The sequence below is a fragment of the Protopterus annectens genome, chromosome 14.part0, assembly GCF_019279795.1.
Source record: "Protopterus annectens isolate FY-2018-M chromosome 14.part0, PAN1.0, whole genome shotgun sequence".
In the NCBI taxonomy this organism is placed as follows: domain Eukaryota; kingdom Metazoa; phylum Chordata; order Ceratodontiformes; family Protopteridae; genus Protopterus; species Protopterus annectens.
The window spans coordinates 478,583,476-478,607,023 of record NC_056748.1 but is presented as its reverse complement, the minus strand read 5'-3'; the positions used below and the strand labels follow the sequence as shown (position 1 = coordinate 478,607,023).

The window sequence follows — 23,548 nt, the reverse complement described above, 5'->3', positions numbered from 1 at the left end:
ACTAGCTTTTGAGGATTTTATGAGGGATCTCAGTTTCTTACTGAGGATGGTGAGGGAGTTTTTTTGCATCCTGGGATTTTCCTCTCTTCTTCAACAGTTTCTTCCTTCTGTTGTATACTTTGTTTATAGCAGGGGACCACCAGATTGGCTTCATTTTTTTGGAGAAGAGCATCTTGGTTCTATTTGAGATGGCACGATTCATGCATGAGTGGATGTGCTCGTACAGTGCCTTATTGTAAGATTCTCCAGTCGAACTTTCGGATCCCGTCTGCATGGGTGTCGTGAAGTTTGTCACTTCTGACTTCAGTAGCATGAAGTTGGCTTTGGAGAAGTTTTTTAAAGAGGTTTCCTTACTGGGGATGGGATGTGGATGTCAAAGGTGATTTGCTTATGGTCAGACCTGACCAATGAGGGGGTGACCACTGGTGTGGAGCATCTATCTCCCATGTTGATAATGACCAGGTCTAGGATATTGGAGCCCCTGGTGGGACAATGGATTAGTTGATCCAGGGCGCTGGAATTTATGAATTCCAAGAACCGTTGGGAAAAGGAGTGGGTACCCGAGTAGTTTTCCCAGTTAATGGCAGGGTAGTTGAAATCACCCAGTATTAAGGTGTTTGGTTGTATCTTAATATTTTCCAGTAGGTTTAGAAAGGTGTAGTGAGAATCTTGGGGCATGGTGGGGGATCTGTAGCAAGCTACAATTTGGATTGCAGTCTTACCTAGTGTTATACACAAAATACATTTCATTTACACCTCTGATGTACATAATAAGCAGATGATACAATGCCATTACTATGTCACATAACACTATATGTTCTTATGTGCTAACGGTAAAGCATTAAGTGGCCTCTCAATCTCTAAGCACAAAAAAATCTGAACAAAGCCATAAATAATGAGGGGACAAAGGCCCCAAAATAGGGACATTTTTTAAACACTGCACTTATAAACTTAGAACGTTGATAGAATAACAGGTTTTTTATTAGCATGCATTTTCTAAAGGTTTTCTATTAGCATGCATTTTCTGAAGGTTACAAAGTCTGAAACTCAAGTGTCTGTCTTTATTTTCTGATTTCAACCCCCAATGATTTGCCAAAAAACACAATTCTATCAGAAGCATACCAAAAATATGAGGCAAAAATCTGGATATTCTGTGAAAATGTACAGTTGAGAGGTATGTTAAGTGGTATCTGTACCACTGACTGCTTTCTTCCAACATGCAGCACTGTTTTGAATGCTTATGACTAGTTACTAATTTTGTAAAAAGGTCTACTATTAAAAGTTTAGTCTTTCCTTTAAATGTACTATTTGTTTAATACTACTGTCATATGGCTTGGGTCTTTGCTGAAAGTGGTCTCTGTACATGGATGAGTTCACTTACCAGTTAACAAATTAAGGAAAGAATGGATGAATGCATAAATAAATAATCTTCCTTTATTTTACAAGAATCCTTACAAAACTGTGTTATCCAAAATAAAGTACTTCTTATGAGAAAGACAAACTAATTCATGGCAGCAGCAGCAGACCATTATTTTTCCCGTTAGCAAATCCAATCTCTTAAGGCTCTGCCTAAATGCTGCCTACCTTTCCAATTGTACTTCGCTTGGAATTTCACTGCTTTGAGTTTTACGACATAAAAAAAATGTATGTACTCACCATAACATTCCATCGGAGTAGTTGGACTTCATTTGTCATCAAACTGTGGGAATCGGATCCAGATCAGATCCGAGACGGCAGCGTCACTAGCATTTGAACCAAGCTCCAAGCTCCTCCCCTTACCCATAATACCCCTCCTTCTCCTTCCTTCCCTCAGATTGAGTTTGCTATACTATACACATAAACCCGATCCAATACGCCTTACCAATAATGAAGAACAGGAGAGCCGCATAGGCGCTCTCTCATGCTTACCAATGTAAAAAAAAACATAATGAGATGGTCAGGGGGAAGGAGGGAGGGACGGTTGATGACAAATGAAGTCCAACTACTCAGATGGAATGTTACGGTGAGTACATAACTTCTTTATCTGAACTAGCTGACTTCATTTGATCATCAACCTGTGGGACAGAGTCACCAGCTACCAAACTCTTGGGTGGCCCTCATGGAAAGATGTTTCAGAGCACCGCGGAGCCAAAGGATGCTGTCCCCCTACATATGTCCAATTTATAATGAGAAATAAAGGTGTAAGATGAGGACCAAGTAGCCGCCGAACAAATATCATCCAAATACACCCTAGGCCAAAAAGCCACTGACATAGCCATGGACCTGGTAGAATGGGCATTTATCCTACCCGGAAGAGACCTGCCTCTGTCTTTCTAAAACTGAAGGATGCAAAGGGAAATCCATCTGGCAATGGTTACCTTAGAAACTGGTTTGCCCAGAAAAGGTGTAGAAGACGACTCAAACTGGTCAGACTTCCGAAAGGCCTTAGTCCTATGCAAGTAGAAACGTAGTTGTCTGTGTATGTCTAATAGATATTCACACCCCTGTTCTGAAAATTTGGAAAGAAAACAGGTAAATTGATTGATTGATATTTGATTCAGAGGCCACTTTAGGAAGAAAAAAAGGATTAGTACGAAGTGAAACCCTGTCTTTGTGGAAAATCATATATGGGGGTTTGACAGATAATGCCTGGAGTTCTGACAATCTCCTAGCCGAGGTGATAGCCATTAGAAAGGTTGTCTTCCAAGATAAAAATTTCAAATCCACAGAAGCAGCTGGCTCAAAAGGTGGAGCAACTACAGCTTATAAAACTAGGGTAAGATACCAAGGAGGAGTAGGATGTTTAACTGGGGGTCTTAAAAGAAAGGTACCTTTAATAAAGGTTTTGCACAGTCGGGGGAAGCTAAGAAAGGTACCTTTAATAAAGGTTTTGCACAGTCTGGGGGAAGTTAATGAAGCCATGTTCTCACCTATATGGATATTGGAAATGGCAGCCAGTTGAACTTTTACCATAGATGAGCTATCAACATGCTGGAAAATATACGTCAAGAACTCAAAGACTGCTGGAACAGAAGCTGTTAAAGGGTCCAAATCCCTTTGAGAAGCCAAGATAGAGAAACACTTCCATTTGCTACGGTATAGTTTTCTGGTGGACGATTTATAAGCTGCTACCAGAATAGTCTTGACCAGAGAAGAAAGACTGGGAGTCCTAGCAATCAAGGGAACTAGACCAGCCAAGCAGTAAGCTTCAGACTGACCAGGTCTGGATGAGGGACCCTCGAGGGGTGCGAAATGAGATCCGGTATCAGATTCAAGATCCATGGAGGAACTATTAGATGAGACCAAAGGAAGGGAAACCAGACTTGGCAAGGCCAGAATGGGGCAATGAGGATAACTTTGCTCCCCAACCTGCGAGCCTTCTGGAGAAATATTTTTATGAGAGGTAATGAGAGGTAAGCATAAAGAAGACCGGGAGGCCAAGCATGGACCAGAGTGTCCCTGGGGGATTCCCCCTGTGGGGGGATCAGAGTGAAGAGCTTGCTGCACTTCCCGTTGGAAGGAAATGCAAAGAGATCGCAGCAAAGCAGACCTCACTCGAGGAAGATCTGCTCTGCTACAGAAGGCTTCAGAGACCAATCGTAAGGCATCAAGATAGTCCTGCTCAGTCTGTCTGCCAGTATGCTGGATCGACCTAGAATGTGTGTTGCTACCAGAAAATGGCTTGTGGAGATGGCCCATTCCCACACTCTCATGGCCTCGTGATAAAGGGGGTAATATCTGGTTCTTCCCTGCTTGTTGATGTACCAGACCACTGACATGTTGTCTGTCTGAACTGCAATAGTTCCCAGAGGAAGAAAGGCATGAAGGCCTGCAACGCTAACAAGACTGCCCTCATCTCTAGAACACTGATATGCAATTTGGTCTTGTTCAGGGACCATGTGCCTTGGACTGTCCTGCCCGAGCAATGCCTCCCCACCCTAGTTGGGAGATGCCCATGGTCACCATGGCTTGGGGAGGGGTTGCAATAAAAGTTCATCCCTCGGCTAGTTCTGAGGAGTGTACCCACCAGAGGAGAGACTTCTTGCAAGTGTTGCTTATATAAATAGGATGCATCAGCAGCAAATCTAATAATGACCATTGGACCCTAGTGTCCACTGTAGTACCTGCATATGAAGGCGAGCACAGGGGAGAAGAATAATGGTTGCTGCCATGGAACCTAGGGCTCGTAATACCACCTCAGCTGGAGGAAGATGAGAGTGAAAGATCATGGAAACATGGAGTCATAAGTTTCAAACTCTCTCCGGTGTTAGAAAAACCTTGGTTTGCAACATATCTATCCTCGCTCCAATAAGACCTGAACAGGGTTTAGAGAAGACTTGGATATGTTGATTGTAATTCCCAGCAAGTCTGATAGTTTCAGGAAATAGTCTCTGGCCTGACAAAGCAGCCACCTGGTAGGAGCAGCAAGGAGCCAATCGTCCAGGTACGGGCAGACATGTATCCAATGAAGCCTTAGGTGAGCCACTACTACTGCCATGACCTTGTTGAACACCCTGGGGCTGTAGTAAGACCAAAGGGTAGGGCCCAGAATTGATAGTGATTGGCCCCTAGCGTAAAGCGGAGGAACCTCCTGGATTGTCTGTGCATCTTTATATGGTAGTACACATCCTGGAGATCTATTGAGCACATCCAGTCATTCTCCTACAGGTAAGGCAGGGTGGATTGTAAAGTGACCATCCAGAACTTCTCTTTGGCAACTGACAGGTTTAGGGTGGAAAGGTCCAGAATAGGCCTTAGGTCCCCCATCTTTTTTGGCACCAAAAATAACCTGGAATAGATGCCTGATCTGGACTGATTCGTCGGGCTGACATTATTCCTAAATTTAATTTCCTTCTGTTGTATACTTTGTTTATAGCAGGGGACCACCAGATTGGCTTCATTTTTTTGGAGAAGAGCATCTTGGTTCTATTTGAGATGGCACGATTCATGCATGAGTGGATGTGCTCGTACAGTGCCTTATTGTAAGATTCTCCAGTCGAACTTTCGGATCCCGTCTGCATGGGTGTCGTGAAGTTTGTCACTTCTGACTTCAGTAGCATGAAGTTGGCTTTGGAGAAGTTTTTTAAAGAGGTTTCCTTACTGGGGATGGGATGTGGATGTCAAAGGTGATTTGCTTATGGTCAGACCTGACCAATGAGGGGGTGACCACTGGTGTGGAGCATCTATCTCCCATGTTGGGAATGACCAGGTCTAGGATATTGGAGCCCCTGGTGGGACAATGGATTAGTTGATCCAGGGCGCTGGAATTTATGAATTCCAAGAACTGTTGGGAAAAGGAGTGGGTACCCGAGTAGTTTTCCCAGTTAATGGCAGGGTAGTTGAAATCACCCAGTATTAAGGTGTTTGGTTGTATCTTAATATTTTCCAGTAGGTTTAGAAAGGTGTAGTGAGAATCTTGGGGCATGGTGGGGGATCTGTAGCAAGCTACAATTTGGATTGCAGTCTTACCTAGTGTTATACACAAAATACATTTCATTTACACCTCTGATGTACATAATAAGCAGATGATACAATGCCATTACTATGTCACATAACACTATATGTTCTTATGTGCTAACGTAAAGCATTAAGTGGCCTCTCAATCTCTAAGCACAAAAAAATCTGAACAAAGCCATAAATAATGAGGGGACAAAGGCCCCAAAATAGGGACATTTTTTAAACACTGCACTTATAAACTTAGAACGTTGATAGAATAACAGGTTTTTTATTAGCATGCATTTTCTAAAGGTTTTCTATTAGCATGCATTTTCTGAAGGTTACAAAGTCTGAAACTCAAGTGTCTGTCTTTATTTTCTGATTTCAACCCCCAATGATTTGCCAAAAAACACAATTCTATCAGAAGCATACCAAAAATATGAGGCAAAAATCTGGATATTCTGTGAAAATGTACAGTTGAGAGGTATGTTAAGTGGTATCTGTACCACTGACTGCTTTCTTCCAACATGCAGCACTGTTTTGAATGCTTATGACTAGTTACTAATTTTGTAAAAAGGTCTACTATTAAAAGTTTAGTCTTTCCTTTAAATGTACTATTTGTTTAATACTACTGTCATATGGCTTGGGTCTTTGCTGAAAGTGGTCTCTGTACATGGATGAGTTCACTTACCAGTTAACAAATTAAGGAAAGAATGGATGAATGCATAAATAAATAATCTTCCTTTATTTTACAAGAATCCTTACAAAACTGTGTTATCCAAAATAAAGTACTTCTTATGAGAAAGACAAACTAATTCATGGCAGCAGCAGCAGACCATTATTTTTCCCGTTAGCAAATCCAATCTCTTAAGGCTCTGCCTAAATGCTGCCTACCTTTCCAATTGTACTTCGCTTGGAATTTCACTGCTTTGAGTTTTACGACATAAAAAAAATGTATGTACTCACCATAACATTCCATCGGAGTAGTTGGACTTCATTTGTCATCAAACTGTGGGAATCGGATCCAGATCAGATCCGAGACGGCAGCGTCACTAGCATTTGAACCAAGCTCCAAGCTCCTCCCCTTACCCATAATACCCCTCCTTCTCCTTCCTTCCCTCAGATTGAGTTTGCTATACTATACACATAAACCCGATCCAATACGCCTTACCAATAATGAAGAACAGGAGAGCCGCATAGGCGCTCTCTCATGCTTACCAATGTAAAAAAAAACATAATGAGATGGTCAGGGGGAAGGAGGGAGGGACGGTTGATGACAAATGAAGTCCAACTACTCAGATGGAATGTTACGGTGAGTACATAACTTCTTTATCTGAACTAGCTGACTTCATTTGATCATCAACCTGTGGGACAGAGTCACCAGCTACCAAACTCTTGGGTGGCCCTCATGGAAAGATGTTTCAGAGCACCGCGGAGCCAAAGGATGCTGTCCCCCTACATATGTCCAATTTATAATGAGAAATAAAGGTGTAAGATGAGGACCAAGTAGCCGCCGAACAAATATCATCCAAATACACCCTAGGCCAAAAAGCCACTGACATAGCCATGGACCTGGTAGAATGGGCATTTATCCTACCCGGAAGAGACCTGCCTCTGTCTTTCTAAAACTGAAGGATGCAAAGGGAAATCCATCTGGCAATGGTTACCTTAGAAACTGGTTTGCCCAGAAAAGGTGTAGAAGACGACTCAAACTGGTCAGACTTCCGAAAGGCCTTAGTCCTATGCAAGTAGAAACGTAGTTGTCTGTGTATGTCTAATAGATATTCACACCCCTGTTCTGAAAATTTGGAAAGAAAACAGGTAAATTGATTGTTTGATTGATATTTGATTCAGAGGCCACTTTAGGAAGAAAAAAAGGATTAGTACGAAGTGAAACCCTGTCTTTGTGGAAAATCATATATGGGGGTTTGACAGATAATGCCTGGAGTTCTGACAATCTCCTAGCCGAGGTGATAGCCATTAGAAAGGTTGTCTTCCAAGATAAAAATTTCAAATCCACAGAAGCAGCTGGCTCAAAAGGTGGAGCAACTACAGCTTATAAAACTAGGGTAAGATACCAAGGAGGAGTAGGATGTTTAACTGGGGGTCTTAAAAGAAAGGTACCTTTAATAAAGGTTTTGCACAGTCGGGGGAAGCTAAGAAAGGTACCTTTAATAAAGGTTTTGCACAGTCTGGGGGAAGTTAATGAAGCCATGTTCTCACCTATATGGATATTGGAAATGGCAGCCAGTTGAACTTTTACCATAGATGAGCTATCAACATGCTGGAAAATATACGTCAAGAACTCAAAGACTGCTGGAACAGAAGCTGTTAAAGGGTCCAAATCCCTTTGAGAAGCCAAGATAGAGAAACACTTCCATTTGCTACGGTATAGTTTTCTGGTGGACGATTTATAAGCTGCTACCAGAATAGTCTTGACCAGAGAAGAAAGACTGGGAGTCCTAGCAATCAAGGGAACTAGACCAGCCAAGCAGTAAGCTTCAGACTGACCAGGTCTGGATGAGGGACCCTCGAGGGGTGCGAAATGAGATCCGGTATCGGATTCAAGATCCATGGAGGAACTATTAGATGAGACCAAAGGAAGGGAAACCAGACTTGGCAAGGCCAGAATGGGGCAATGAGGATAACTTTGCTCCCCAACCTGCGAGCCTTCTGGAGAAATATTTTTATGAGAGGTAATGAGAGGTAAGCATAAAGAAGACCAGGAGGCCAAGCATGGACCAGAGTGTCCCTGGGGGATTCCCCCTGTGGGGGGATCAGAGTGAAGAGCTTGCTGCACTTCCCGTTGGAAGGAAATGCAAAGAGATCGCAGCAAAGCAGACCTCACTCGAGGAAGATCTGCTCTGCTACAGAAGGCTTCAGAGACCAATCGTAAGGCATCAAGATAGTCCTGCTCAGTCTGTCTGCCAGTATGCTGGATCGACCTAGAATGTGTGTTGCTACCAGAAAATGGCTTGTGGAGATGGCCCATTCCCACACTCTCATGGCCTCGTGATAAAGGGGGTAATATCTGGTTCTTCCCTGCTTGTTGATGTACCAGACCACTGACATGTTGTCTGTCTGAACTGCAATAGTTCCCAGAGGAAGAAAGGCATGAAGGGCCTGCAACGCTAACAAGACTGCCCTCATCTCTAGAACACTGATATGCAATTTGGTCTTGTTCAGGGACCATGTGCCTTGGACTGTCCTGCCCGAGCAATGCCTCCCCACCCTAGTTGGGAGATGCCCATGGTCACCATGGCTTGGGGAGGGGTTGCAATAAAAGTTCATCCCTCGGCTAGTTCTGAGGAGTGTACCCACCAGAGGAGAGACTTCTTGCAAGTGTTGCTTATATAAATAGGATGCATCAGCAGCAAATCTAATAATGACCATTGGACACCTAGTGTCCACTGTAGTACCTGCATATGAAGGCGAGCACAGGGGAGAAGAATAATGGTTGCTGCCATGGAACCTAGGGCTCGTAATACCACCTCAGCTGGAGGAAGATGAGAGTGAAAGATCATGGAAACATGGAGTCATAAGTTTCAAACTCTCTCCGGTGTTAGAAAAACCTTGGTTTGCAACATATCTATCCTCGCTCCAATAAGACCTGAACAGGGTTTAGAGAAGACTTGGATATGTTGATTGTAATTCCCAGCAAGTCTGATAGTTTCAGGAAATAGTCTCTGGCCTGACAAAGCAGCCACCTGGTAGGAGCAGCAAGGAGCCAATCGTCCAGGTACGGGCAGACATGTATCCAATGAAGCTTTAGGTGAGCCACTACTACTGCCATGACCTTGTTGAACACCCTGGGGGCTGTAGTAAGACCAAAGGGTAGGGCCCAGAATTGATAGTGATTGGCCCCTAGCCGAAAGCGGAGGAACCTCCTGGATTGTCTGTGCATCTTTATATGGTAGTACACATCCTGGAGATCTATTGAGCACATCCAGTCATTCTCCTACAGGTAAGGCAGGGTGGATTGTAAAGTGACCATCCAGAACTTCTCTTTGGCAACTGACAGGTTTAGGGTGGAAAGGTCCAGAATAGGCCTTAGGTCCCCCATCTTTTTTGGCACCAAAAATAACCTGGAATAGATGCCTGATCTGGACTGATCTCGGGAGATGGGCTGGATGACTCATTTCCTCAGCAGCTTTTCTATTTCAATCGCTGCTGCCTCCCTTTGCGTAACATCCGGGAGGTGTTTCGCAGGAATGGGAGCAACCACAAAGGGGATGGTATAGCCTCTGAATATGATTTGAAGCACCCAACGGTCTGTTGACACAGAATCCCATGTCGTCAGGTGCAACGAAAGGCAACCTCTGACTGCCTCCAAAGCAGAGCAGTCAGGCAACCCCTCAGGGCTGCTGTGTGGGCCTGTCCAAGAACGGTTTGAGACCCAAAATTTCTCAGATCCCCCTGCCTCTGGACCCGTGTCTGTCTGGTCCCCCTCTGCCTCTGGGGGAAGATGAGTCCTGAGTGTCCCAGGAATACTGTGACTTTTGGAACCACATCTTCTTTTGCCCCTGCTGATTCCAGGAAAAGGATCTTTGGGGGTTAGAGAAGCGGATCCAGACGCAGACAATGTCTTTCCATCCTTTTCACTCTGGACCAATGTGTTGTGAACAGTCTTCCCGAATATGGAAGAACCATCATAAGGGGCATTCGCAAAAAATGCCTTAAAGGCATCTGTGAACTGACACAGGCTGAGCCAGGCGTGTCGCCTCATGGCAACGCCAGACTCTGCCACCCTCGCTGCTCCTTCAGTGGCATGCAAAAGGAGATGCATGGATGTGTTAGAAACTGCTTTAAGAGTGGGCATTCGCATGTTGAATATGCATTTATCCTCCGGCGACATGGACTCTGGGGGCAATTCAGTTAGCTCCTTGACCAGGTTGTGCTGCAGTCAAGTGACATGGGCCAAAAAATTCAGCGCCCTTATAGAAAAGGTGGCTGAAGCATATGTCCACTTTCCTAGACGCTCCATCGTCCTGGACTCTTGGTCGGGGGGAATGGACCTTAAAACCTGGCAGGACTAGTTCTTTCTTAGTGGCTGCCTCTACCACCATGGCACCCACTGGGGACCCGTTGTTCCAACTGGGTCTGTCTGCAGGAGGACTTAAAATCTTGTCGGGATGCTTCGGGATTGGCTCCATGGTGTCCGGTTCTTTCCATGCCCAGGTGGTAATAAGGTACAGCAAGGAATCCGTGGGGGGGGGCACCCAGGAGGTAGATGGGCCAGCGCAGAAGGCCTCCAGAAACACTGACTCATCCAAGGAAGGTTTGGGGGTGGACCAACCCCCTGCTGCCTCAGGAGTTCCATGATCATTGTCAGGGGGGATGATTTGGGGGAACCTTCCCCTTACTCCAAATCAGTGTGGGACTCTGGAGAGGAGTCCAAGTGCCTCCTTTTGCACGTTCATTTGCTAGGAACCTCTTCGGTGGGGCTGTCCGGAGAAGGCTCGCAAACTACCTGTGGTTCCTCAAGGGGGAACAGTTTGGGGCATATCGAGTATGGGCTGTCCCTGCATGGGCAAAGTGGCTGAAGACGCACCCAGAGGTGAGGGAGTCGGGGTGGAGTCCAAGGAGATGGTCAGGGGCCTCGATCTGCTGGAGAGAACCCTTTCCACTACATTGAAAGCCAAGGGAGACCAAGCCTCCTCGGAAACTAATAAGGAAGCTGCTCTACCTGGATCCGACGGGAGGATCTGAGCCAAGATACTGAGGAGAGGGCCCTGACCCGACAAATTCAGTGCCAAAGGGGAAAGGTCTAACCCCTCAGAATCGACTCCCAGGCTTCGGCTCCAAGAGCCGCTTGGATCCGACTAGTCGGGTCCGACTCGCTCAAGGTAATGGCCAGCGTCAAGGTACTCAGTACCATCGGCGCCGACCCCAACTCCGGGACCTCTCGGATCCATAAACTCCAATACCGGGGGTCGGACCAGAGAAGGAAATATCGGGGCAAAAAAGAGAAGCGAGCTTCCCGTTTCAGAGGGAGAAGGTGCTGGCAAGACCCCCATCTGAATCTGGGTGCGAATGAACCTTCGCATCATTTTGTCAATGTCTGCCTCACTTAAACTTCTAGTGGAACGCGACGAAGCCACCAACGCTGACCTGGAGGGTCGATGTGCAGAGGCCCTGGAAGAAGGTCTAGGCTCCTCTGGCTGCGGCGAGAATCTGGGCCAGCGGAGCTGAGGAGAAACTGGTCTAGTAACTACCTGTTGCTTTGGAGGAGGGCCCACTGGATCCGATTGGTCTGGGGATCTCTTCCTGCCCTTGTCTCTCTCTTTATCTTTACCCTTCTCTTTTCTATGCTCCCTATCCACAGACCTATGAGCAGGAGTTTGAGTCCAGGCCTGAGAGGGAGGGGAAAAGATTGTGGCTGAAGAAGCAGCAGTCACAGCCGTGACCATAAGAGAAGCGGAGGCAGCCGCCTCCATAGCAGGAAAAACCCCTTTAAGAATTAGTTTTGCCCTGCGATCCTTAAGGGCCCAGGGGTTAAACCCCGCACAAACCATGCATTCATTCGAAAGATGGGAGGCCCCCAAACACATCACACACAGAGTGTGTCCATTAGCCAGAGATAACGTATGGCCACACTCTGTGCATTTCCTAAAAACCAGCTTAGACTGCTGATCTGCCACTTTTTAAACCAGGTTAAAGGCAAAAGGCACAAGCCCTAACCTACCCAACCACACACACACACACACACACACACACACACACACACACACACACACACACACACACACACACACACTCATAATCACATCCACTGACTAGCAGTACGGGAAGGGATAGGAAGGCCTACTCTAACTACTACATTAAACTGTTCTACTTTTTTTTACACAACGCAAAACGAAATGGAGGTTAAGCAAGGGAAAGGGAACCTACCTGTCACTACCAGCAACACAAACACCCAAAAACTATCCGAAAAAAGCACCTACCATGCCTGGAGCTCTGAGACCACACGAGATCTGAGGGAAGGAAGGAGATGGAGGGTTATTATGGGTAAGGGGAGGAGCTTGGAGCTCAGATCACATGCTGGTGAAGCTGCCGTCTCGGATCCGATCCAGATCCGATTCTCACAGGTTGATGAGCAAATTAAGCCAACTACTTCAGATATAGTGCTATATGGAAATATTCCTAATAATATGAAGTTATTTATTCAAAGCAGACTGTTTTTCAGCAGTAAGCACACACTAATATAGCCCTGTTCTAACAAGTTTATATCCTATTCAGCACCAAGACCAGAGCTACTAGCAATACTGACTCCGGTATACAGAACTGACAGGTAGAAGGGGAATGGTCCATAACAAGGATTTAAAACGGTGGCAGGTAGCCTTTTGTGATTGGAGTACCAGGAATTGTGACTTCAACTTTTGCAAGACATTCAGCTGCCAGCAGACAAACGTAGCAGGAGTGATACTTGAATAATGTATTTGTATTTTTAAATACACTTTTATCATATTATCACTTAAGACAGACACATATACACTAATAGAAAACAAATGATATTAACATTTGCCATTTACACAAAATCATACCTTTTCTTTCTTTACAACAATCTTTCAGTCCAACATTAACATAAAACAGTCAAATCCTGCCTTCCATTAAACTTCACTCCTCCTGAACATTATTTTGCATGTATTGTTTCCACAAATTCAATTTATTCCTATGTAGTTTGCTCCTTCCCTTTTCTAAAGGTCCCTCTTCCAGTTCTTTTATCTCTTTTATAATATTCAATACTTCAAACAGAGTTGGTTTAAATTCTGACTTCCTTTTTCTAGTCATTGCTTTTTTTGGCAGCCAACAACATTAAACTTAAGATCTTACCAAGTCTAGTAAATTCAGATCCTGTGTCCCAGCTCAAAACAATCATTTCCTTAGTTACAGTCACTTGTTCCCACAATATTTCTGAGAATGTACTCTATAGGGATATTTAAAATCTGCCAACTCATTTCATTCCCAAAAACATATTCCCAGTTGACCCCCCCCCCCAAACCATCTCCAACACTTGCTATCTACGTGGGAGAAAATTCTTTGAAGTCTGCATTTAACTGAAAGCTTTGACACAAATCCAATAACTATTTTAGATCATGCACCAATTTTTTTTTAAATACACTTGGCTATATTTGTCATTATTCAGAGTTACCATTTCAGCTTATTGGCAAAAAAGGCATATAAAATGCAAAGCTGTAATGTCACTTGTAAAATTACTCTCATCTGGCCGTCTTCTCTGGACTGCCAAGCAAAATTACCTTGAGTGCCACTTTTCTGCACTGGCGCCTGTGGTTGTTCACCCCTAATTTGTGTCCATAATCAATGCCTGTAGTGTGATTCTGTGTTATATGCTCCGTAACAAAGTTGTCAATAATTATTTCAATCAAAAAGTAAAATAAATGTAGGTGTTGCTGATATTGATAGCCTTGATTATCATTAACATTACTGTTATTTACCATATCTGTTATTGCCACTAAGTTCTGCATGCATAGTGTCACTGCTAATGTGTCTTGCTTACATTTATTAATTCTGCCTTCATATATTGCTGTGTATTAACCTTGATATTTTCATGGCATGCCATGTAATGGAATGTAACAAAAATACTGAAAACAGAGGACACAAATCCATACCATTTAAAAGATGTGTGTTCCTGCTTCAGTAAAAAGGCATGTAATTAATGTTTGTTTTCCTGGAAAAGCTCTAGAATACTCAAAAACAATATAAGAGACTAAAACACAAGGCCGTACCTTAAAGACATTCAGCTAACATCTGCACAGAGTATCTGTTTTCAGCATAGACTAAAAGTTGCAATCACACATAAAGCATCAGAGCTGAATACATAAAACTATATGCCATTCTGCTTCTCAGACATTAAGGTGTCAAGAGGTCAGAAAGGTGTTATAAAATTCATAAGGTGTGACGAAAGTAATATCTGCAATTTCCTCCCCTTTCTGGATATGCTTTTAATCAAAGAAATAATGTACCATGGAAAGACAAACTGCTAATACATACAAATATTTCAAGCACGGACATTAATGCCCTTCTAGCTTGCCAAAATACCAAAACACTTGTTCCCATAATAAGTATCCAGGCTGTTCTTAAAAATATCTAAACTAGTACTTGCATTAATGTAATTTGACAGTCTGTTCCATGCATCAGCTACTCTGTCAGAGAGCCAATTAGTACACTTCTCATTCCTATAGAATTTTCTACATAGGTTGTCTGATGATTCTCTAGTACTTTTTGTTAACCCCAAACATTCCCATGGGTAGGTGTCACTAAATACCCTATATAGTTGAATAAGATCTCCTCTTAGATATCTGTAAGAGACGCTGTACAAGTTCAAATATTTTAGTCTTTCATAATAACTTAAATGTTCACATCCATGGATACTCTTGGTATATTTCCATTGTACTCTTCCCAGTTGTCTGATGACTCTCTAGTACTTTTTGTTAACCCCAAACATTCCCAGGGGTAGGTGTCACTAAATGCCCTATATAGCTGAATAAGATCTCTTAGATATCTGTAAGAGACGCTGTACAAGTTCAGATATTTTAGTCTTTCATAATAACTTAAATTTTACATCCATGGATGCTCTTGGTATATTTCCTTTGTACTCTTCCCAGTTTACTCATGCTTGTTTTCTTATAGGGTTTCCATATTGTTATTCCATGCTCAAGTTTGGGTCTAATGTAACTAACAAACAATAACTTCATTATTTTTGATTTCCTAGAATTTATAAATCTTTTTATACACCCTATAGTTCTATAACTATCATTAACCAATTGCTTGATGTGATTAGAAAAACTCATAGCTGAATCTATCCATATACCCAAGTCCTTAAACTAGTCTACAGTTTCAATCACTGTGTGCTGTATTAAATATTCACCTTTCAATTTTTGCCTAATAAATCTCATATGCTTAGCTTTTGATGTATTTGTCAGCATATTATTCTCCTGTGCCCAAATAGTCAATTTAGTCAAGTTATTTTGCAGACATGCCTGATCTGTAACACATGTAATCAGTTTACCCAATTTCAGGTCATCTGCATATAGACTGTAGAACACCTCAGATGAAAAAGTTAGGTCTGAAAGATGCAATCTAAACAAGTAAGGGCCTACGACAGAGGCCTGTGGGACACGCTGACTGTAACCAAGGATTTTGCCTGTCCAGTTGCTGTATGATACTTGCCATCTCCTATTTGTAAGCCATGCAGCTATCCATCTTATCAAGAGTACATCAATACCTAGTTGTACTAATTTATTGATCAGTGTTATGTGCATGACCCTGTCAAATGCTTAAGTTAAATCTATATAAATTACATCACAGCACAATTTTTCATTCATAGCTGTTATTATATTGTTATAGAACATCATGTTCCAGGTGGTAATAGATATGTTTTCAACATATGCATGCTGATATATGGTTTCAAGTCCCAGCCTACCAGTTCTGACAATAACTTATCCAATATTACCTTCTCCATTATTTTTCCACAACATGAAAGAAGACTTAAGGTTCTATACGACTCTGGGTTTGTCCTAGTCCCCATTTCCCTGAAAAACAGGTTTAATAAGTGCATGTCTCCAATCTTGAGTAATCTCTCCATATTTATATGACCTAGTGAATAATAGATATAATGGTACTGTTAAGTTCCTGCTGAAGTGTTCTCAGGTCATTGTTACTAATTCTGTCTCCTCCCTGTGCTTTGTTTGGAGCCAGTTTGCGCAGTTCTTTTTCAATATAATCTAATTTGATTCCAGTATCTGGAGTTACCTGGATATCACTAGTACAACTTATCATCCCTTTTCAGGAGCCAAACTGTTTTGCATAAGATTTTGTAAATAAATCTATAATCTGTTGTGTCCGAGAATAAATTTTAGAGTCTTCACCTAGTTTATCAATTTGTGTGTCTTTAACTCCCTTTCACATCTTATGTATCTATAAAAAGGTTTCCTATTATGCTCAATATCTTTATATACATTTTCTTCACATTTTTCTTGATTTTTATCTCACACTATGCTTAATTTGTTTGTCCAGCTTGTTTATTTCAGTTTTCAAAGTTGTAGTTTGACCTCTCTTCCATTTCTTATATTTTTTTGTCTCTCACCTTAATCATATATATTGTTCTTATTGAAATATATCTGCCTGATGTATGCCAAGATCCTGATGTTAAACATTTATTTTCTTATTTTTTGTACTCAATTTTTCTCTCAAAACTTTCCACATTCCATCTGCAGTTTTTCCATTGAACACCTCACTCCAGTTAGTTTTACACAGTGACTGTTTTGCTTTCATTGTTGTTTGTCTTTTCGGCTTTTCCCGGTTGGGGGTCGCCACGGCAGAACTCCGGTCCGCTAATGATTGGCAGTAGATTTTTATGGTGCAGAGTTGCCAGCCTGACACCCAACCTTCAGCGAAGGCACGCCCATTCACTCATGTCTTTTGGAGGCCACTCTACCATGGGGAGGACATGCAAACTCCACACAGAAGGCACTCCAGCCGAGAATCAAACAGGAGAACCTCTTGCTGTGAGGCAACAATGCTACCACTGTACCACCTGTAATTAACCTTCTGTGCATTGGCTTAGATTTCAGTTTGGCAGAATTATCTAGCAACAAATTAATCTTTATAACCCCATGATCACTGCACATCAATGCTGGTAAAACCTGGCTTGAAGTTACAGTAATTTCTTTGGGAACACAAACAATGTTTAGTATGTTCCGTCCCCTGGTAGTTTTTTTTTTCCATCTGTAGCAATTGTTGTTCCTGAATATATGCCCTGAATAATTTCCTTACTAACACTGCAGAATCAATATTATTCCAGTTTGTTTCTGGTAAATTTAAGTCCCCAGCTAATATTATTCTTCCCTCCTGTGCTTCATGCAGGAAATGTATGCATTCCTCTAGGTCATCTGCAATTGACTTTGGTGGTCTATACACTCCAAGACACAGCAGGACTCCATCAGCTGCTGAGACAGAACAAAGAAATCCCCAACCGTCTTTGTTCTGGAAAGATATATACTGCAGTGAAGCGCATTCATTTGAGTCAGTGAGCTAGACACGTTTGGTCATTAAGGCAATATGAGACATTTGGTCAGACTTTGAGAAGAGTCAGTGACTTCAGACTTCTGCAGACTATATTCGTTTATGCCCTGTGCTCTAGTCACACTTGGATTGCTTCTGGCTGCCAGCTAAAAGACTACGCTATCACTTTATGCTCCAGTAAAGGAATCAAAGAATGTGAGATTGCATCTTGCCAATTCTGTAACTAGCAGATCAAAATGGTGGAACTACTCCCTCCCAGTGAGGGAAAGTGGTGTGTGTGTCAGACAGGGGCATTTAACAAGGACTCCCCTGCAACTGAATTTGACTTTAACTTATAAGAAGAGTCAGCATCAAGGGTAAGGAATCGTCATCAGTTTTATAGATTTCCCAAAGAGAGAGTGGCTGGAGAATGCAGAAACATTTCAGTGCCCACCAAGGTTCAAATGACACAGAATCAACTCCAGTTTGAAATGAACACTTGGTATCTTGCATGCCTTACCATAATGCCAGGAACTAATGTAATTAATTTCATGTTTTTATGACTTTCATGCTGTACAGCAAGTCAGTTTTTATTGATGGATGCTATTCTGAAATTAAGTTAATAATTTATTGCTTATGTGCTAATAAATTCTATTTTAAAACAACATTCAACTTGGTGCATTGCTAGTGATTTTAATTTTGGCTTGTTTGTAACCTAGAACAATAGATTTTGGAAAGGGAGACAGATAAGTGCTGAGACAGCTTATTCTCATCCATAAACAAATGCAATGCTTATAATGTTATTACATTCCAACCTAATTGGTCTGACAGTGGACTGTACTCACCGATGGCAGCTCTGTCATTAACACCTGTTTTGGTATACTGTTCAAGACATGGGAAAGTGCTTTCAAGTAGTTCGACTTCTTGTCTGTAAAAATAAAAGACTTGTATAAAACATACTTAATAGAGAATGCCTAATGTAAAACAATATTTATAAATGAATTTATTCCTCAAATCTGCACACAAAAAGACTTGCCCACCACCACAGGACTTAACTGGTAGTTAAATTCTAAGGCAGTGTAATATAACTGCATATTTAGAATGTCACTAACCAGCTTCACCCCAGTAGTAAATAAGGGGGGAGTATATGGTTGTTCTTTTTTTTTTCCCTTCCTTTCTTTCTTTCAAATCACATATGTTCCAGAGAGGAGTCTGTGAATGGGGCAAGACAAAGAAGAGACAAAAGTACAGTGAAGCATATTAGCTATTTCATACAGCTTGTGGAAAAGTGTCTTATGGAATACAGTTAAAACAATGCAGGGGAAAAGCAGACATATTTAGTGACATTATTATAAAGATTTAACATCACAGTAGCTGCCCGATGGAAAGGTTAGTAATACAGGCGCCTACCATACTAACAGTGCTTCTAAAACATTTTTGCTAAAAAGCAGATTTCTCCAGCATGAGTGGTAAGGTGTTTTCTAATCTCTATGACATAAAGCTATCAACAGGGATACTATTTGCAAATGAACAATTCTATGAAATTCAACTTGTCATCAGGTGACATTCACTTGTTCAGTTATCAAGACATTCTTTATAAAGATGGCCTGCTCCATCTAACAATGAAATAAGTGTAGATGTAAAGGAAAGGGCTTGTGTAGGAATGGGTTGTCCTCTTCATCAGTTTTTTCCCTCATCATTGAAAGAATCTGACAAAGATAAACTAAAGGGAAGACACAAAATTATCCACAGGAAAAAAAATCCAGACACCAAAGACAAAGTAAAAGCATGCATGCAGGCTTAAAGGCCTTGAAGATTTAGTGATATCCTAGACACCTACTACAAACTCTAGATCTAGACCTCCTGTAAGGTAGAAAGCAAGTAGGTAGCCAAGTGCAATGCATTAGGCAACAGTGAACTAATTTTCTGAAGAAAAAAAAGCAAAAACAGGAATTGTTTGAAATTGAGAAACTTGTAGAATATTATAAGCATATATGTCATTAAAGAAAGTTGCCAACAGAAAAAAAGTGGTTCAAAAGTGCAAACTACCCACAGTAAGACTAAAAAGAGACAAGATCACAGGAAAATGTGCCTGCGTGACAGGAAAATTACTTAATCATGGAGGAGGCTCAAGGGATTGCACTGGACCTAACAGAAAAAGATCAATCAGATGCATGTAGAAATATTTAAAATAAGTGGGGCACTTCTGGTCTATATTACATCCAACAATAAAAAAAAACTACAGGAGGTGGAAGACACCCTTACTAATCATGCAGAGGCAATCTCCCACTTGCAATAAAATGATATCAAAACCAGGCAGAAAATGTCAAGAGGTTGAAACTACTTCTGTACAACTGTTCCAGAGGGTCATGGGAGTTAGAAGATAAACCCAAAAGAGGAACTCATGAAAAACTCTCTCAGGGAATGGACTTTTATACTAAGTGGATCAATATGGATTGAACGAACCCATCATCTTAACATTCCACATGTCATTCCTAGAAAGCAATTCAGACTGCTGGTGGGAAAATTCCAAACCTATGCAAAAAAGGAAGGAATACTTTCCACATTTTGTAGGAAGGGCATAACTTACAAAATTGGAGACACATGAATATATGTAAACAATGATTATTCTCTTCAGATATATACATTGAGCAATGAGATTATTCCTGTAATAAGGAAATGTAAAAGTATGAATATTACATTTAATATACTTTATGCAGATATATTTTGGGTGTTTTACTGACTGGGTCCCATGACCTATTTGGACTCAAAGCAGACATTATAGGAGCTGAGTAAATGGATGGAGGATTGGGAAGAGGGGAAAAAAAAACAGAGGCAGGAGGTGCCATGCAGGGAGCGCACAGGGCCAGAGAGCATTGTAAAATGCAGTAGAAATAAAGCCTGCAAAAATTTCCATTTATTTAAAAAAAAAAAACAGACTAAACTAGTTAAGGGATACATCAAGAAAATAAGGGCATCTGTTTCAGTCCAACAGTTAGAAGAGATCAAAGAGGACACTGATCGTGAACAGAAGAGGATACACCATCATAATGGACATGTGAACGAACCCACACACACACACAAAGAATACTGGTTGCATTAGTGAAACATTTGCAGCCTTACGTCTGACTTCCTCGTGCTTAAAAGCACTGCTAAAATGTAGAATTCTTTTGATAATTTCTAAAGAACTTCAAACTGTAAGTAACTGTCAAGAACATGTTGAAATGCACAATCCAATTAATAACAGAGTGAGGGTAAACTATGAGAGGGGCTTGGTGGTTAGTGGATGAACAGAGACTGAGTTTGAAAGGGTAATATAATCTGAAGTTTTAAAAATATCTTATAAGGATAGTAGAGCATTTCTGAGCATTTAATTACTTTGAAATTCAGCAAAATAGTCACAGGACAACATCTAGTGATACTAAAGTCAAAAACAAAATTCTGTGTCTAAGTAATTGGTTGTCAATACAAGTACAGTCAACTTTCCTATGGAAGCCATTTTACAACTTAGAGAGTGGGTTAATAATTAGAAATGAAAGTGAATGGTCACAAGAAGGAATCCCTAGCATATGCATATAACATTAACGATTAACAAAATGAGCTCTGGCATAGGAATTAAAACTGCCTAGGCTTTGACTGTCAGACTACGTGGTAATTTGCCAGTTAGCTTGGAGATCTATGGAAATTAATGGGGAAAGGTCAGGCATTCTAGTAATGTTAAGAAGAAAGCTCAGGAACAAGGATCACAAAGTTAACAATGTTCCATCAGACAATGCAACAGAGAACAGCACAGAGGTAGCAAAGACTTCGGAAAGGAAAATTAGGAGTGGTACAGATAATGGCAAAGAAACAATAGTGCTTGAGTAGAAAATAAATAAATGCAATTGAAGACTGCCTGGATGTACACAGACAATTAAAGAGATGAAGGTGGGCCATCTACAGAACCTGTAAACTACAGACCCATATGTCTTCACTAGTCTCATATGCAAAGCCATGGAAAGTGCCATCATGGAAATGATCCATAATGGCATACGAAACCTACAAAAAACACTGGATCCAACCCAATTTGGTTTAGTTAAGGGCAGATCATGCCTAATCACCCTAGTTGACTTCCTTGAGAAGGTCACCAAAACAATGGATGAAGGCAAAACAGTTCACACCGCCTATCTTAACCAGGCCAAGGTATTTGACACAACACCCCGCTCGGGCATTGTTGATAGAACTGAGGAGTTCACCTCTATAAAGAGAGCAGTCAGAAGTGGAGTCCCTCAGGGATTGGTCCGGGGGCTGCTCCTTTTTGGCATTTACTTCTCTGAAGTCAAGGCCAATGTCAAGGGCCTATGGCTGACCAAATCTGCTGATAATAAAAATAAAAATCAGGAGTACTCAAAATACCCCACTGATACTAATGTTCTCCAGGAAGGGATGACCCAGACAAATAAATTGTGTCAGAGCCATGGACAAAACGAAATGCCACGAAATGCACAACAGTATCCTTTGGGAAGTCATCCACCCCTGGCAACTATCATATTATCACACAGCCCTAACAGTAGACCCAGTAGTCAGGGACTTGGGTGCACACATAGACAGTAATCTACTCTTTGACCATCATGTGTTTACAGTAGTGAGAAAATCATTCTGTGTTGTGCAACTTATAAATACGGGCATGGCAAGGTCCAAGGAAGTCATTGTTCCAATGTATTTAGTATCCATTAGACCTATCCTTGAGTACAATGCCCCCTTTAGTATGTACTTAACCAGGCACATCCAACAAATGGAACCTTCACAGAGGTTCATCACTAAAAGAATACAGGGCACAAGTAACATGTCCTATGTAGACAGCCTCAAAACCCTATCCTTGTATTCTGTCTCCTACAGGCTTCTAAGGGGAGATCTATGCCTGGCATATAAGGCATCAGACCCCACATTGATGTACCTCCTGCATATCTGCAAAACAAGCAGCACCAGAATTACCCATTCTAAAGACTTAAACCTTGCATGTAATATAAATAGGATCAGCTGGACAGACAGCTATGTATCACAGAGAATACCCCTTTTCTGAAACTGCCTCCCCAACCAAGTGAAGCAGAGTTCCTCTATAACCCAATTCAAATATAACTTGGACAATTGGATGGGGAACAGGAAATTCATTCCTGGTTTGGCACCGAAGTCTCTAATGGACACAGTCAGCCATTAAATGGTTCATCTCCCAGGCCCCTGCTTGTAAATGTTTCATCTCCAAAAGCCCTTGCTTACACTTATCAAAAGTTGGTACAAGAACTTGTCAGAGATTTGGGATGCATGGCTAGGCTTAAAAAGGTGTTTGTGGTCATTAACCTAGTACACACCTATGAAAGAAAAGATAGAAGGAAACTTGCGAGTTCAAATAAGTTGCGACCCATTAAGGGCCATCTCGAGCAATGGAAGTTTTTTGTAGCTATGCTTTAATGTGCATAACTATAACATGGTTTACCTTGGGTAGGGTGAAATCTATGGGTGTGTATGTTTTACTGTTGTGAAAATGTACAACCAGTAACAAGGCATAAAGGACAGAGACCACAGGCAAATGAGAGGGAAGAAAATAAACAGATTTCTGGAACTGGTAAAGTTACAGTTTTCAAAAGTAAAGGAAATGTTGTTTTCTTAGTGCTGTACTATGTTGGATAAACTTAAATTATTCTGAATGAAAATATTAACTTTGAATGTTAACAGGCTAACAGCTAAACTGGAAAACATATTAAGGTACATTGAAAGAAGGAAGGCACAGGTGGTAATGTTCCAAGAAACACACCTAAATAAGAACAAGCATGAAAATCTAATTAAAGAAAGTAAAACTGATGGCTTCTACACACACATGGAAGGTGAAAGGAAGAGAGCAGTACTACTTCTATTAGAACTATTAAAAGAAGAGGAAATTAATAAAAAAAAAAGATATGTTGGGAAGTTTGGTAATGTTAAATGGAAGCTGGCAGGGGGGAAAAATTCCTGTGGTATATCTTCCCCATAAGTCAAAGCTCAAGAAATAAAACAGCTGTTGAGTAATGCTGTGGCTTTCCAGAAGGGCATCATAATTACAGCAGAGGACTGAACTATAGTCTCTAACAAAAAA

General features: G+C 41.6%; 1 protein-coding gene across 1 annotated transcript in view; it reads right to left on the bottom strand.

Moving 5' to 3' along the window:
• MMS19 (MMS19 homolog, cytosolic iron-sulfur assembly component) overlaps positions 1–23,548 on the bottom strand; it is a 2,295,919-nt gene that overhangs the window by 173,472 nt on the left and 2,098,899 nt on the right. The window contains exon 26 of the mRNA XM_044055580.1: positions 18,285–18,367. Within this exon, the coding sequence (XP_043911515.1) occupies positions 18,285–18,367 (83 nt within the window). The remainder of the gene's footprint in view (positions 1–18,284; positions 18,368–23,548) is intronic.